Consider the following 16,815-nt stretch of genomic DNA (forward strand, 5'->3'; position numbering starts at 1 on the left):
CCTTTTGTCTCAGTTTGTGGGTGGCCTTTATACCTTGAGGAGGCAGGTTCTCATTTTCTAGGGGTGATAGTGCTGGGAAGGGGCTCCTCTGTTTCTGCATTTCTCTCAAAAGTGCTGAGCTCAGCCATGTACTGAGATCAAGTGGGTTTGTGGAGGCTCAGCTGAGGGGCAGCTCAGTTCCTGCGTGGTCCAGTGCCGACCTCCTGCTTAGGAAAGGAATTTTCCATGTCCTTAGGCATGGATGCAGTTCATTTTTACAGATGGTGGGGAAAGCTTGTCTTGTGGAGTCAGGCACACTGTGCTGAGGGTTGAAGGCTTAATGAAAACATGGCTCAACAAAAAGAATAGCTGGAGAGGGGTCTCTTTCTCCAATACTCACTTAAATTACAGAGAAAAACCAACCCAAGTTTGGAGGTGTTAAGGTGATGGCTCAGCTTTGGCTGGAGGTGACTTAAATGTGGGGAACCTCTTAGGGTCCTTTGAAAATCTGTTAGGCTGGGTGCTAGTTAGTGCTTCAGAGCATTGCTTTCAAAGGCTCATGTTTCATATAAATAGGCACACAATATTCTAAGTGGCACATACTGCAACCTTGGGGAAGGCCTGTGCTGGTGGTGATTAGGTGAACAATCCTGCTCTGTTTCCTTTAAATTATGGGGTTTGTTTGAACTGATACAGATTAATTGTGCAGGAAGTGTTTGTAGGTTCAGGTACTGACTTGTTAAAGCTGAATAGCTACAGTCTGGGCTCACATGCACTTGTGAATGGTGGTCATACATGTGTTAATACAGATGTTTTATTAACAGACAGAAGAGTATCTGCAAAATGGCAACTGCTCAGAAGCAAAGGAATTGTGTGGTATGATTTTCTTGTGTGTTTCAGCACAGTATATTATTTGAATTGGAAAAGTCAGTGGATTTTAACTGAAATAGTGCACCCAGCTGCTGTGTATTATTTCTTCACTTGGAAATTACGGGCTAATTCAGTCTTTTAACTATGAATAAAGATGCTTAATAGCAAAATAGTTTGAGTCTGAACTCATGGTCATGCACTTGGTAGAAATCAGCAATGTCCTAAAAATACAGTTACACCAAGTGTTAGTAATATGCTTAACTTTATAAATGATGAAAATCATACTTTTCAATTAATTTAAAATGTTAAGCAGGCATTGTACCAGATTGTAGACTGTACAGGTTTCTTGTTGTGGACAGATATTAATTCTTTTCTTTAACTTTCAGAGTGCAGTTGTATTTCCTAACAAAATATCTACTGAACAGCAATCCCTGATGCTAGTGAAGAGGCTCCTGGCAGTAGCAGTATCCTGCATTACATATCTGAGAGGAATTTTTCCTGAAAGTGCCTATGGAACAAGATACATGGATGGTAACAGGCTGTTTTCATGATTCTTTGCAAAATCTGTTGTCATAGGGTTGTTAAGAAGTTACTGAGTGTTTTTAAAGCCACTTGGTCTTCTTAACTAAAGATAATAGCCATTTTCAATGATTGTAATGGAAACTTCACTAATACATTCATCGTTGAATTTTGTTAGATAGTGGTGATGCTAACTCATCAAAACTATGCCTGCACCTGTTGGTAATGTTAATTTTAGTCTGCTTTTGATATATACTTTTAGGGAATGAACTTCACTTTCTTAGCAATGTAGTTTCATTTTGTCCTAAGTAAATATGTATGCATATATTCTTTTTTTGAGATGTCTGTGTCAAAATTCTGAGGGAAGACAAGAACTGTCCTGGCTCTACTCAGCTGGTGAAATGGTATGTTAATTACAGTGCCTATACAACACTTCCATAGTGTGTCAGTTTTGAAAGATACCTTTCTGGCTGCTTGCAGATACAAAGAAAAAAGTTCACTTGCTGTGAGTGAACAACTGCTCAGGCAGTGCTTTTAGTGCATGGTATTTATTACGTTGACAATTTTTTTTTAAATGGAAAGTCAAAATGTGTGTGTTTTCAGTAGAGATGTAATTGACTTGTACAGTCATGTTTCTAGAAAGGCTTACAACTTGGTGCTTACTAAAGCACAAATCTTTGTTTACAGAATGATTATACTTTACGTTTAGTTTCTGTGGGTGTATATGTGTGCTCAAGGGTGCATGTAAATGCAGAAATCTAACCAGTAGTTCCTCTCTAGTTGAACAGGAGATGCAGTGTTACCATTTTGCATTTTGAATTTAAAGGTCTTGCTCTCAGACTTGTATAAGAAAGCAGTACTGTTGGCCTTTATATTCAAAGGCAGAGTTGTGTCTGGAAATGATAGTCTATCTGCTTGTACATTCACGCAGTTGAGTGTAAGTATGTCATTTGGGACTAGAGGTATTTATTTTGATTTTCTTTCTGCTCACAATAACTGTGAGATTTGTTCATGGCTGCTTTCCTTGTTGTTTAGAAAAGACTATATAAGACCTTTGCCTTATATACACATTCCTATTTTTTGTTGTCTCTATAAAAGTAATCTTTGTTCTTTTCACACTTTTACCAGTTGTAGTACAAGGTAAGGCATTAGAAATGATGCTGCATTCAGGAGAGGGGGTTTGCAGCCACTGTCAGTGTTGAGGTGTTCAGAGATGTAGGTCTGAGTTCTGATGTTAAAGGTGAAATTAGTCATCCGCTCTTTGTCCACGTGCTGTCACTGAGAGAGAGGGGGTAAAAAGGCTTCCTTTACTGTTACCTGGAATTTCTTAATTGATCTTCTGTAGTAGAGGAAACTGAAGCGGTGCCAAGTGCATTCCACCTTACCCTCATGCATCAAACATTAGCAAGGGCAGTGGTCTGGCAGCCTGTGGATGCTGACAAGGAAAAGCTCTCTGGTTTTTGTGGAAAGGGTGTGTGCTACCTTTTTGGAGCTTACAGGTGAGTAGCCTTTCTTAACTCAGCATTGTGTACACACCAAAAACAATTTTTGCTTGTTGACTATATTCAAAAGAAATGTTAGGAAAAAATTAGGGTAAGTTTTGGTTCACTGTTTGACTGTTGTTTACATGTTATATAAAAAGCAAATTGCAACATCTAAATAAAGGCAGTAACACTCCTTTGTGCTTCAGAGATGATGGTGTTCAGCTGAAGCACTTATTTGTAAACTGATTAATGAATACATGTGTTAGAAGGTGTTTGAAAAGGGTAGGTGTACAACTGCATTATGTTTTTATTGATAAATTACTTACAGATTATATTTTTACTTATTCTGCAAAGAAGTTAGGATGATTTGGTGTTACAAAGATAGTCATCACTTGTATCACTACTAATAATACTTATTCCATTATTCTATCTTATTTATTGCTGTAACATAATATTAAGAAGGCTAAGCAAAAATTTCATTTTTGGGGGACTTTTATGTAGTCAGAAGCAAAGCAAATGGAAATTAGTAGTAGATGGACAATATGATTTGATTTTTGCAGGATGTTAGGATGCTATGATGCCTTGCAGAAGAAATACGTAAGTCTTCCAATACAATTTAGCTATTTTAAATGTATTGAATTATTCATTTATATAAGTCCATTGGCTGCCAGTGTAATTATAGGATTTGGGAATGGCTGTGCTTTAATATGTTAAAACAGTTAGCTACAATGTGGGATGCACAGACACTTCAGGATAATATTCTTTGTAAACAAAAATACTTAAAGTCAGGGATACGTAGGCATTTGCTTCTGCCAGTTGAGGAAGTCCTTTCTTAAACAGATAAAGAGTTAAGCGTATGAAGAGGTTTTTCTTGAAACAGGCCTTAGTTGTCTATATTGCTTTCCAGAGCTAGAGAAACAAAACAGTTTAGTAAGCAGAAATGGGCTATGGAATGCATTTAATGTTCTTTTTCTTTCTCTAATTATGTTTCTGACAGCTGAGAATGATTGTCCTGGCAGTAAGTATCTTTCAAAACTAAGGTACACATTTTTTAAGGTAGATGCTTAAAGATATGTACAGTTCTTACTCTGTTTCCTCTCTTTACTTTAAAAATACAGGTCTATACCAATCCAGAAGATCCTCAGGTAAATCTGCTAGAATATTTTACTGGTGTGAAGAGAGCAATGGGCTGGAGCTGGCTTCAACCCATGTATTCCTTCCCTGTGACTGGGGATGCCCCATGTCATGACCGTGTATACAAGCAAGAGTGTCACATTATAAAAAAAAAAAAAAAATCTTAATATCTAATGTAAGAATCACTAGAGCTAATCAGAATTGCCACATAGTGAATTGCCTTTGAATATCTAGTGTCAGGTTATTCTCAGGCCAGTACAAGAAACCCAAAGTGTTGTTGCAGAGTTAAATGCCTGTAAAGATGCATCGTCCTAACTCTGTATAACAAATTTATGGAACTTCTTTGTGAAAAACGCGGTATGTTTTAACTGACCACTGGGTGTCACTATGTCTGTTACATGTGTGAAACATTTTTGTAGTGACTAAAATTTGAATGAGTATTTCATTCTGAAAACATAAGCTGATGTTTCAAAATATTTTATCATGGTGATTCCTGGAAAATAATGTAGATCATAATTTTTATTTGATGACAATTATATACATTAATACTGTTAATTGTTACAGCATTAGAAAGCTGTATTCAGTGCATGTAAGTGGATCAGACAGGAGTTGGGCTATCATTATTTTCTTTAAATGCAAGGTTAATAGATTACTAGACAGAAGCAGCAGCAGTAGTAGTTTGCTTGACAGCTGATAGTTTTAATAATTACTGGACTTGTTTGCAGACAGTTACAGAATGTTACCACTTCAAATTCAAGTACACCCACAATGGGCCACTCCTGGATTTCAGCAGGTACTGTCGCTGTGATTTTACTTTGCTCTGTAGTTTTACAGTCCATTTCCATACACCTGAACGTAAAAGCTTTGGATTTTATCTGTTTGGTGTTTCCTTTTTTAATTCTGGATCTTAAGACTAATTTTATCAACCTACGCTATTAGCTTAGACTTAAAATACAATGAATCGTTTTGTGAGATTATGGTCATATTTTTAAATATCCACTCAAAAGGTGATTCTTAGTGTCAGAGTCCAATACTCTCTGATCAGGTTTTTTAAGATATTCCATGAGTGGAGGGTGAAATGTTTCATATCAGATTTACTTATCTGAAGATACTTGATGTTACATGGGATTTCTCATTTAGCAGAGTTGATACAAAATACACTGAAAATGCAATACAAATGTAAGCTATGCTTATCAAAGCATAGCTATTGCAATACACAGTTCAATCATGATACCAATGTGATTCCCATTACTGGTCTCTATAATACATTCACGGTCATGACATGGGGCATCCCCAGTCACAGGGAAGGAATACATGGGTTGAAGCCAGCTCCAGCCCGTTGCTCTCTTCAGAGTTCTATTAGTTGTTTAGTTCTTATACTCTGGACTGAGCCACATATTCACTCCCCCCATACTGGTCTGGCTAACTCAAGCAGACATTCATGCACTTCTAATGAACTTGGGGAGAAACATGTACACCACCATTTGATCCACTCAGCTGTGATAGTAGTTAATCCACTCAACTGACATAGCTATTTATCTAAAATGAAGGCCATGGTCAGGTCCCCTGTGTGTTGAGATAAAGTCAGCTTTCTTTGCAACAGCTTTGATGGCCTGCGTTACTCCCTGAGCTTCATGGGCACATCACCCTTGCCCACCTCCACTGAGTCTTCTGTTGTAGGGGTTTATTGGTCAGTCACAGCTGCAAGGAAATGACTTATTTAAAGACAGTCAAAATGTAGCAAGTTCATACCTAACAAACTTCTCCCAGCTTTCTTCCTGCATAAAATGCTTTTTAAATTAAAAAAAAAAAAAAGAAAAAAAAAGAAGAAAGGCTGCAGTCCTGCAGACCTAGGTCCCTTGGGCTGCATTTAGTTACTTATCTCTGAAAGAGGTTGTAAGTCGCGTAAAAAACACTGGTGGAAGGGAATGTGACTCTTGGCCACACCAGTTTTCCTTAGTGTATTAGCATAAATTCATGCCAGACTAATTTGGAAATATAAGGCATAAGCCTGCTTCTCTGACACCCTGCAGGGAAGGAGATAACCATCTGCAGAGGGGTGAGACATTTGAAACCATCACAGTTTAAGGGTATGATTCCAAAAGACAGGGTTACCCAATGAAATAACTCACAGTTGCTTGCCTTGCACTGGCTGTTCAGGTCCTCGGGTGCCACTCTAAGCTGTGTGGCTGTGAGGAGCAGGGGAGTAGAGGGGGAGCATTTTTAGTGGCAGTAAGGTAGGATTTGGGTCACCTGCTGGCAGAACAGGAGCATGGAAATGTCAGAATGCCAAGAGTCACTTAGACATGCATTTTTTTATCAGTAACCATTCTTGTCAAAGTCAATACTGTTACTTTTTTTATTTAAGGGAAAGCAAGTATGTAAGACTTCTCAGAACTGGGGCTTTGAAAAGTATCTACTTTTTTCTTTCTTTCCGATTGGGTGTTTTTTAGGCATTGTGTAATGTAAAATACAGTAGTTGGTCACAGCTGCTGAACCATAATGCTATCATGATGTCCCTGGCTCAGGATTTGATCTTCCAAGGGGCAGAGAACATGCAGGTCATTCAGTATTAGGAATTGCAGTGCATGTAATCTCAGACTTTAGGCAATAAATGTGATGTCTGCTTCTAACACTCATAGTCTGTTAAGCAGTCATCTGTCAATACTAGAAGCAGCTTACTCTGTATAAAAAAAAAAAAATCTGAATACTTTGTCTGTTTTTAGTAAGAATAAAAGGAATGATTCCACGATCACCTGTGCAGACACCAGGAAAGCAAGTGTCCTCCTCATTCGCAAGATTTATATTCTGATGCAAAACCTGAGTCCATTACCAAATGATGTTTTCCTGACTATGAAGCTGTTTTATTACGATGAAGGTAGTATTTCCATATTATCTAGATTTATCAACTGTGTTCAGACTTTGAAAACAATTCAACAAAATGTTTTAATGGATAGTCTCTATGGTTGCTGGGACCTGTTAAATGATGTTATTTTGCATGTCTCTGTTTCTCATGACAATTTCTAAAATCCAACGGGAATAGATTTGATCTTGTTATGGGAACACAATCTTGTCAGTGACTTCATTGGATCAAGGATTTCAGTGTGTTTTAAAAACAAATCAAGTGTTCCTGATTATGTTAGGATGTAACATGTTTGCCAGACTAGTTCTAGTTTAGGTGACTATTTAAAAGTCTAGCTCTGCTTTCAGAATGTATTATTGCTATATAATGAAAAATCAGAGCTTCTAGCTCATCTCTTTGCATGTATAAACTGTTTCAAATAGCGTTAATTGGGCTTTGCCTGTTGAGTAGGGGAAAAAGAACTTAATTTACTACAAGTTGAATATTGATTATTCCCCTCCCCCCACACAACTTTTTTTAAAGGGGAAAAGAGTCTTTTTGCTGCACAAGTTAAACTTAATTTTACAAGAATGTGTTTCAGTCTAACACATTTAATGAATTCTTTTCTGCAGTTACACCGTCTGATTACCAACCTCCTGGTTTTAAGGAGGGTGAATGTGAGGGGGTGATATTTGAGGGAGAGCCTATGTATCTGAATGTGGGTGAAGTGCCAACACCTTTTCATATGCTGAAAGTTAAAGTTACAACTGAAAAACAACGAATGGAAAATGTTGATAAAAGCATCCTAAAGCATGGAGAGACTAATGTGCCTCTCCACGTGCTCAGAGTGGACAGAGATGATCCAGAAGAAGAGAACCAGGACATGAATGTAAGAGCGCAAATGTTTTATGTAGCTTGTTGAAATTTTTTGCGATTTATAGTCTAGAAAAGGGCCATTGTTTTACTGCATGTCTTACTATAACATCAATAAAAAACTGTGTTTCCAGATATATTTAAGCAAGACAATATGTCTTCAATACATTTTCGCTTTAATTTTACTGCTCTAGTTAGCAATCTGTCATTCTTAAAGCAGTATTGAACAAGTGTATCCACATAATGTCTGGCAGCAGCAGCATTGTTAGTAGTCATGTCTCTGCGAGACTAGAGAGGAGCAGCAGGGTGAGAAGCAGAGGGGCAGCTTCGTGCTGTGGGGACAGGTGCCATTTGTTCAGCTCCACGCACAGGACACAGGTGAAACCTCCCTGGAGCTGTCCCATACTAGTCCCAAGTGAGCTGCTGCAGCCAGGCAGTTTTGACTGGCAATAAATTTGCTGTGGAATCCTCTTGTATGGCAGTGCACATACAGCTAGTAATGCCACAGGTAAAGTTAAAACAAACCCAATTCTGTATTGGGATTTTTCCCTGGGGAAATTGGCCTAGAAAAAAGGACAAAGCGAAGCTTGCTGAAGGCACGAGTGCGTGACAGACTTGTGCATCCTCCTGCTGATGGTAGAGCGCCTGAGATGGCTCTTTGGACTGTGTTTGTGCAGGCTTCAGCAATTGGAGGCATAGATTTCTGGGGTCAGTTCAGGCTGGCAGCAAATACCTTTAGTCATGTTAGAAACTGCAAATATGTGTGCTGATCTATACTGTTCATAGGTGAGATGGAGGCAGAGCTTCAAGGCCTTTGGCTGCTTCCTTTCACAGCTTACTCTGGACCTGTCTGCCCTTTTCTCTTACTGCATACATGGAGCATTTTGATAATTGAGAGTGAACATTTTTAACTTTAGTTTTAATAGGTACAAGTTCTAGCAAAGCATTTTTGTTGGCATGAATCTTGGCAAACTGAGTTTCCTCAGTTAGCATTGGTAGGGAAGCCTGTAGATTATGAGATGGAAATAAACCCCTTGGCCCTCTAAATCTGCATGTGCCTCTGAATTGCTGTTTCACAGGCAATAGGAAGGTGGTAATTGATGCGCTGATAGTATTCTTTCAATATCAATTGTTACAATTTTAGTATTTTTTACAGATGTTTTTCTTGGTAGTTGAATTAAATATGCGCTTGCATTAATAACTAAATAATGCTGAGCTAGTTTGTACATTCCATGTCAGTTTCAATTATTTCAATACAGTTTGTTCCACTCAGAATCCATCTAAAGCTCTGGTCCTAAGCATCTGAGTACAAACCCTCTTCCTTATTTGTCTTCAGTAAGTGATAGACCTTTTTCTTAATCTAGGAAGGTCTTGTCTTGGATAATAAAGTAGAAGATAAGAATAATGTACGTATTTCAGAAACTCAAGGTAACGTTTACATATATTTTTCAAGTCTTCAGTTTGTGCCTCTTTTTCCTGATCTTTCTAAAACCAAAACTCAATTTTCTGACATAGACCCCTATATTAAAATTTACATTCTATTTTCTTCACATACATTGCTATGCTTTTATTTTCTAGTGTGGCTTTGTTCTGTGAAGCGTTTGGTTATCAAATGCACATTTGCATGTTTATGTTCTAAAAATCTGATCTTTCAATCCATTTTATCAGATAAGCTAAATTTAATGGGTCAAATATTTAGAAACTAATTTTGCTGTTTGATTTTTCTATTATTATTGTTGCTTTTGTTCTACTAACGTATTTAATTTCCACATAAAGCTTGCAGAGGTGTTTTGCTCTTGAGTTCATTATTGCAGATTTGAGAAGCAGAATTCTCTGTTCAAAAAGTGGTCCAGGTCTATTTTTCTTTAAATCGCAGCTGTTTGGACTATATCCTCACAGCTTCAGCCACTAAGTAAGTTTAGCAGAAATACAACTATATCCTCACAGCTTCAGCCACTAAGTAAGTTTAGCAGAAATACAACTATATCCTCACAGCTTCAGCCACTAAGTAAGTTTAGCAGAAATACAACTATATCCTCACAGCTTCAGCCACTAAGTAAGTTTAGCAGAAATACAACTTTTAGCCACCTTTTTTCCTTAAGCTCTGACTGTGGTAGGACCATGGTCTGATTCTGCAATGTATACATGCTTCAATCTGTGTGGTTGTGGAGGAGTTGAGACTGTCGGGGCTTGTGTACACAGAAGAGTTTTTATGTTGCGATAGACTGAATGATACCCATGTAAAAATACCTATACATATGATGCATGTTCTTCTGTAAAAAGGAAGTTGTTCATTACTGTGGTGTGTTATTTCTGATAGAATCAGTAGCTTCATCTCAAAATATGTTTTGTTTTATGAATGACTGTATGATTATGTCTGTGCTGCTGGCTATTTTTGTGCCTTTTCTAGCTGCTTACTTTCACAGCTTACTCTGGACCTGTCTGCCCTTTTCTCTTACTGCATACATGGAGCATTTTGATAATTGAGAGTGAACATTTTTAACTTTAGTTTTAATAGGTACAAGTTCTAGCAAAGCATTTTTGTTGGCATGAATCTTGGCAAACTGAGTTTCCTCAAGTAAAACCCTAACACTGTAAAATCTGTCAATGTAAAGCGACACAAACAATGTGAGTAGCAGCAAAAAGCAAATTCCAGCTGGAAGCCTATCAGGCAGCACTTCTCAAAAAGGTACCAAAAACATTTACTTCTGTTTTACTTAAAAAAAAAAAAAAAAAAATCATATGACAATTTCAATAAGCAATTGAACTGAGAGTTCTGCAGAGAGTACAAATAATTTTATGTTTTGGAAGCACTCTGAGGACTCTTAACACTGCAAGGCAAAGCTGCCTTCTCCCTTGTTATCAAATAAACAGTTATGCCCTTCCCACTATGCAGGACATTAGGAAGTACCTGCTTATCCTTTCTGATGAAAAACAGCAGCACCTCTCATCGGATTTTTCTTAGCCTTTATAAATAGATAGTTTCTGTGCTGTTTACTTACAATCATATAAGTGTCCTCCACTGTAAGCTCTGAATGCAGAAGTGCCAATAAAATAACTGCCCTGACTATACCATCCTGACTGCAGCTCCTACCAGAAATATGCCCTGGAAGCATTCCACTCTTTTTTTGGTTTTTTTTTTTTTTTTTTTTTTTTTAATCGGCGCTCCAAGATGTGGACCCAGACCATCTCCAATTCAAGACATGAGACAGCAAACTCTGTCCTCAGGGATCTCTGTGAGCAGAAGCTTCCCTTTAAGATTTTAGAGAAACTGGGAGGAAAAGCAGAAGAGGATTTATCTTCAGATTCCCCAAGATAGCCCAGGGACTCCAAGATTGAACTTTGCTACCAAACGAACAGAAGAATGAATTGCTGCTTGTTGATCTGCTCATCTTGGAGATGCTATATAGGAAGCATCCAGACAATACTGGTACCCTTTTGCTGCACATAAAGCATTTCATACATACCAAAGAAAGATGAAAAGAGGAACTAAGTGCCCTTTTTGGGAGAAGATTAAGTAGAGATGATGTAGATGAGTATGCTCAGAAATGCTCTGATATGCTGATGTAAAATAGGATAGTTAAAGGAACACAGTTCTCAAGACTGAAGTAAAAAAACAAGCTTTATGACTAAAACTGGGGGTGGGGGGTGCAACCCTTTATTTGGATGAGAAGCCAATGTAAAATGCTTTTTTTTTTTTTCTGTAGCAGTTGTAGAGGTTTCTGTGGAGCTAATGAATATATGGCACTCCTAGAAGTGCCCATTAGCGCTGCTGCTTGCTCTGTTCACTCTTCTTAATGCATTTCCCTAAAGTTGCATCTGCTTTGAAATATAACTCTGGTTCTGCAGACTTCAGAAACACCAATTTTCCATAAAAACTTCCAGACACATTGCTTTCCACATAACTATAAAAGTGGCAACTGTGTCAGCGCTGAGGCTTTTGGTCCTCCCAACCCAAACAAGACTAGCAGTTTGTTGGGGCTACCATGGTGTCTTGAGTGCTTGCGGAGGCAGCTGGACAAAGCAAGTTGAGGCTGTATTTTATATTTTTAGAATGGATTGGAGTGTCCTGTCATTCAAGCCCAACACTGAACAGGCTGCGCTGCATATTTAAATAGTGACATTAATGTTGGCTGTGTTTTTTCAGAAATAAAACATGCAACTTTGCAAAAACAGCTAACATTTCCATGCTGTTCAAAAATGATCATGGAAATGTGTAGGAAACGGTATGTGTAGATCAGCGTGCTTATCTTGACAATGCTAGTAGGCTGCAGAACTGGAATAACCACATAAAGCTGTATCTGGTGCTTTTAGAAATTCATGGAAGTTCCAAAACCACGCAAAAATGCAGTGAATTGCTTGTCTTGTGGAGTTGGTATCATGTTTTATTTGCAGGAACTACAAGACACAGGAAAATGCATTTGTCACCCTGAAATTCTTCAGTCATTTCCACAGCTTAACCACAGTCATCTTGAACCAGTTTATGCTTAAATCTGTATACTAGAAAAAAACAGTATGGATTAGAAACAACAGCAACAAAAAAAAAATCTCCAGAACTGACTGCTCATTCTTCGTGGCCTGTTCATGCAGCTGCAGGCAGTGACAAGAGAACTGTAGCTACAGGAACTGCAGCCAAAGTTGCTCAGTTGTGTGTGGTTGGGTTACAAATGGGAGCTGCCTGCTGGCAGTGGGTTCAGAATATGCAGAAGCTGTGCCAGAGTGGCCCCGCAGAGCCATTTGCCCATTCTGCAGTGCAAAATGAGCTCATGAGGCTTCTTACTTGGAAGCAAATCCCAATGTAGGTGAGCCTTTAGCAGTACAGTGTACATATGAGTTCAGGGATCAAGCCCACTCTTCCAAAGAGCCCTGTGTGTAAATCTGTACTACCTAGCATCTGCATCTCTTGCATGCCTGTCATAGGAAGTTGTGATAGGAAATCACTGAATTAAATATGTAAGAGAGTGTAATGCTTGGTGGCGTTAATGACTTGCTTGCACATAGAGAGTTAGAGCCCTTTTGAAGCACCTGTTCCCTGCAAGTGCATGTGTTCCTTGTGGCAAAACATCAGTGTTAAGAGGCTGCTAGTGTGTTGTCAACAGTGCGCTTTATTATTTAACTCTTTTATAGAACCAAATTTAACATGTGAAGAAGATGAAGTTACAAAGGCTGGAGGGAACCAGAATCTATATGTTTCTAATCCGCAGGTATGAAAACTGCACTCTGTCTTAAACTTGTACTAAAGCTTTTGTGAAGCTTCTTCCCTACTTTGAGTGATTAATAGGTAATCTGCTAAAGGTTTATTTAACACAGTCAGTATTTTCAGTAATGAAATGCCTTTACATTTTACTTATTGGTGTTTTACAAAAACCAATATTTTAAAGCAATCAAAAGCAATAACAAAAGGCTGTTCCTCTGTGGTACAGTCTTCAAACCAAACAGATGGTCTGACTGTTATTAAGAGAAATGGAAACGTAATTTCCATGTTTATGAACTGCCATAACTAAACACTCTGCCTAATAGAAATTTCTCTGCTAATTCTGACAGACCAGAATTTGTTTAAAGGTTGATGAAAACTTAAAAGGCAGGTTTATTACTCAGACTTAAAACTCAGGCTATATTCCTTGCATATAGCAAAATGGTACAATTTAAATGTGGAGGACTACTTCAAACATAGGTCCGTAAGATTTCTTAAAATGGGATAGCCCTAGGTAACTGTGAGTGACTTACCGTATAAAAATAACTGATGCTTTCATCTGTCAGGGCTCTTTGACACATTCAGCTGTAAATAGTGCTGTTGACTTCAATGGGTATGTTCCTGTATTTAAATTTCAGCTCAGATGCTGTGGTGAGCAAAACCAGAGCTCTTTGCACGCTACGGCACTGAACCCTGCTCTAGCCTCTAATATATATTTTTTTACTGCTGTGTCCTGGTTTCAGCTGGGATAGAGTTAACTGTCTTCCTAGTAGCTGGTACAGTGCTATGTTTTGAGTTCAGTATGTGAAGAATGTTGATAACACTGATGTTTTCAGTCGTTGCTCAGTAGTGTTTAGACTATAGTCAAGGATTTTTCAGCTTCTCATGCCTAGCCAGGGCACCTGACCCAAACTGGCCAACAGTGTATTCCATACCATGGGACGTCCCATCTAGTTTAGGAACTGGGAAGTGGGGGGCAGGGATTTTGCCACTCGGGGACTAGCTGGGTGTCGGTCGGCGGGTGGTGAGCAATTGCCCTGGGCATCATTTGTACATTTCAATCCTTTTATTACTACTGTTGTCATTTTATTAGTGTTATCATTATCATTACTAGTTTCTTCTTTTCTGTTCTATTAAACCATTCTTATCTCAACCCAGGAGTTTTACTTCTTTTCCTGATTTTCTCCCCCATCCCACTGGATGGGGGGGAGTGAGTGAGTGGCTGCGTGGTGCTTAGTTGCTGGCTGGGGTTAAACCACGACATGCTGTTACAAGGCCACATCTATTTTGTGATTTTAGGTTGATCATTTGGCAAGCAGGACGTCTGACCTTAATGTCTCAGAGAGCAGGACAAGAAGTGGAAAGATATTTCAAACCAGCACTGTTAGTACTGTTTTTTCTCTAGTTCTGTTCTTTCTATTTCTGTTCTTCTTTAAGCCTTTTTCTGTTCCAAACAGTGAATAAAACTCTAAGCTTTAATACATTTCATGTTGACAGAATGAAATTCTCATCACTTCTAAAATTCCCATTAAATTCAACACATCTGGATTCTTAGTGTCTAAAAAAATTTGGTTCCAAAGAGTTAAAAGCTGAGTGTGGATGTTGTTAACACAGGTTGAGAAAGATTGATTAGGATTGATCTATATCTTCTTGATAATGTGTTTAGCCAAATTCCCCCTGGTTTAATCCACTGTCGATAGGAGTGTGTGCCAGCAGAGATCCCCCAGATCAGTGTACAGTACGCTTGCTAATGATTTTGCTTGGAAAATACAAGGCCAAAATTTTAACCTCAGCTCTATGACTCACTAATACCAAGAAAAATCCGCTATTTCTTTGCTTAATCACATTGCAGCAGATAAGTCTTGTAGTGGATGCTACTTGTGGGGAGCCAAATTCTTCCAGCCTTGCACAGGTGGATGGGAAGTTGTCTTCAGGGTGGAATTTGGCCTTTGAGGATGGCATTGGGGGCCCCCATCTGTGTGTTTCTGCTGCCTTTACCAACTCAGCTTGGTAGCCTCAGCTTTGTGAGGCTCTGGGGGGCCTTCACAAGACCTCAACATCTCTGTTACTTGTGAATGTTCAGGGTTACTGGTAGGTTCTTCTCAGAAAAAGCTGTGGGGTGAATACTACCATTCTAGTAAGTGCTCTTCATTTAGAGTCAGGAGGGGAAATTACATGTCTGCGAAGGAAAATCATACCCTTCCTGTCCCTGCTCAGAAAAGCGCTTCATTAATTTTTAGCGCAGCAGTTGTGTTAAGGATTCATAATGTACGGCTCAATTGTTGCCAATAGTTTTCTCCTAAACTAATAGTTGCCTTATTTCTGTAAAGGCTGATGGAAATCAAGCTTGGGACCATGCAAAATTCATTCCTCAGCAGAATGTTCTAAAGAAATCCAGAAGAGAAATTGGTCTGTGTCTTAAAAATATCTGTGTGTGAAAGCTGCATGCAAAAAGGGCTGTCAGTTTGCAGCAAATTCATGAAGCGGAGATGTTAAATTCAGAGTATAGAACTAGTAGATTCAGTCTTTTTGTAAAGTACTGCTTACTGCCGAATACAGGTTTTTTTAATTTCCAACCCAGGGTCATATGCAGTATTTTTTATGTTGTTCACTGATGGGGGTGGGGATGGGGGGAGAGGACATCATTCTGTATGCTCACTATCACTGTATCTTTCTTTTAAAAAAAGGTTTTGTTAATGGAACTTAATACTAGAATTCAAAGCACAGCAGAGCTAAAAAGCAGCTGTGCTTTTAAATGATCAAAAGCACTGCAGAGTTAAAGGCTAAATGTCATCTTTTCACACATGTGCAAGTCAGAAATAATGGGATTAAACTCAGTAAGGCAAGCCTGTCTGGTGCTGAGCCCCCTCTCCCGTTGGTACGGGGCACTTGGCTGTTGTGCAGAGCCCTCCTGGTGCCACCTGGCTCTGCACTGTCTGGAGTTGGGGCCACTGTGTTCGGTCTCAGCTGCCCATGGAATTGAACTTCAGGTGTGTTGCCTCAGTGGAGGGGGAACAGCCTTCATTATGTTCTCTTGAAGCTGTGACACACAGGAGGTCCTGCCCTTACAGTATAAATACATCCCAGCCCTCCTTCAGTAATTTGGAGGGAGGGTCAATTCTGCCAGAAAAAAATATCCAGATGTTACTCCAGGCTTAGCACCTCTGGGCAGGGACCAGGTAATAGCAAGGTTGAGCCAGATAGTTGACATGCAGCTCTCGATGCATCACACAGCTGTCTTGTTTGGGGTGGGCTTTTTCTGTGTTAAACTTGCTAATGCTACGGAGCAAGCCATGGTCTGTGCTGTGTGGCAACGTGTAATGGAGTATTTATTTTCCCTTGGCAGGTTCATCAGTTTGAGCTCTCATCTAGTCAAGATGTGCTGCCAAAAAGGAGAAAGATCAGTGAACCAAAGGAGCAGTTTTAGATAGCCATCTCCCCTGCTGTTTGTTTATAGAGTTCTTCTCCGTACCACTTCCATTTTGTTGTTTAATGTGAATGTTCATATTTAAATATCTTTTGGGGATATTTTCTGTTCTATTTGTAGTCAAAATGGAGGGTATTTTAAGGAAAGAAAATCTGTCGAGAAGCCCAGCTGAAGAAATCAGAACTTATTTTTTATAGGAGGTCGCACCTCATCAGGAAAGAGAGAAGGTACCTGACTACTGATGTAATTGAGAAAATTTCTGTTAACAAAGGTGACTTGGGAGGTTTTGACTCCCTGCTTATAGTGTTTTTAAATCCTGATGGTGATTGTGTAATGTTCATCACCCACAACACAAGGTTTCATCAGTAACTTTGGGCTGTATTTCAAAAAGCTGAGGAACTCCTTGTCCAGAACCTGCCTTATGGGGCACAAAACCCCTCAAGTCTTGGGTTAATTTCTAGAGCTTTACATGGCAGGTTGAGGAGGGCTCTGT

General features: G+C 39.0%; 1 protein-coding gene across 1 annotated transcript; it reads left to right on the forward strand.

Moving 5' to 3' along the window:
• Positions 1–822: 822 nt before the first annotated feature.
• HORMAD1 (HORMA domain containing 1) lies at positions 823–16,373 on the forward strand. Its single transcript, XM_069795507.1, has 13 exons — positions 823–855; positions 1,209–1,380; positions 1,709–1,772; positions 3,413–3,449; positions 3,850–3,870; positions 3,971–3,997; positions 4,712–4,779; positions 6,713–6,864; positions 7,461–7,717; positions 9,066–9,129; positions 12,829–12,905; positions 14,195–14,278; positions 16,242–16,373. The coding sequence occupies exons 1-13, from the start codon at positions 823–825 to the stop codon at positions 16,320–16,322; spliced, it is 1,137 nt and encodes a 378-aa protein (XP_069651608.1). The 3' UTR covers positions 16,323–16,373.
• The last annotated feature ends 442 nt before the right edge of the window (positions 16,374–16,815 follow it).

Source organism: Haliaeetus albicilla, chromosome 10 (genome assembly GCF_947461875.1).
Source record: "Haliaeetus albicilla chromosome 10, bHalAlb1.1, whole genome shotgun sequence".
In the NCBI taxonomy this organism is placed as follows: Eukaryota; Metazoa; Chordata; class Aves; order Accipitriformes; family Accipitridae; genus Haliaeetus; species Haliaeetus albicilla.

Bases quoted from the DNA above. Each gene is read 5' to 3' on its own strand.
- HORMAD1 (XM_069795507.1), top strand. From the start codon at position 823: ATGGCAACTGCTCAGAAGCAAAGGAATTGTGTG. The intron at 1,773-3,412 runs GTATGTTAATTA...TGATTTTTGCAG, and splicing joins TCTACTCAGCTGGTGAAATG to GATGTTAGGATGCTATGATG. The intron at 3,871-3,970 runs GTAAGTATCTTT...TTAAAAATACAG, and splicing joins TGAGAATGATTGTCCTGGCA to GTCTATACCAATCCAGAAGA.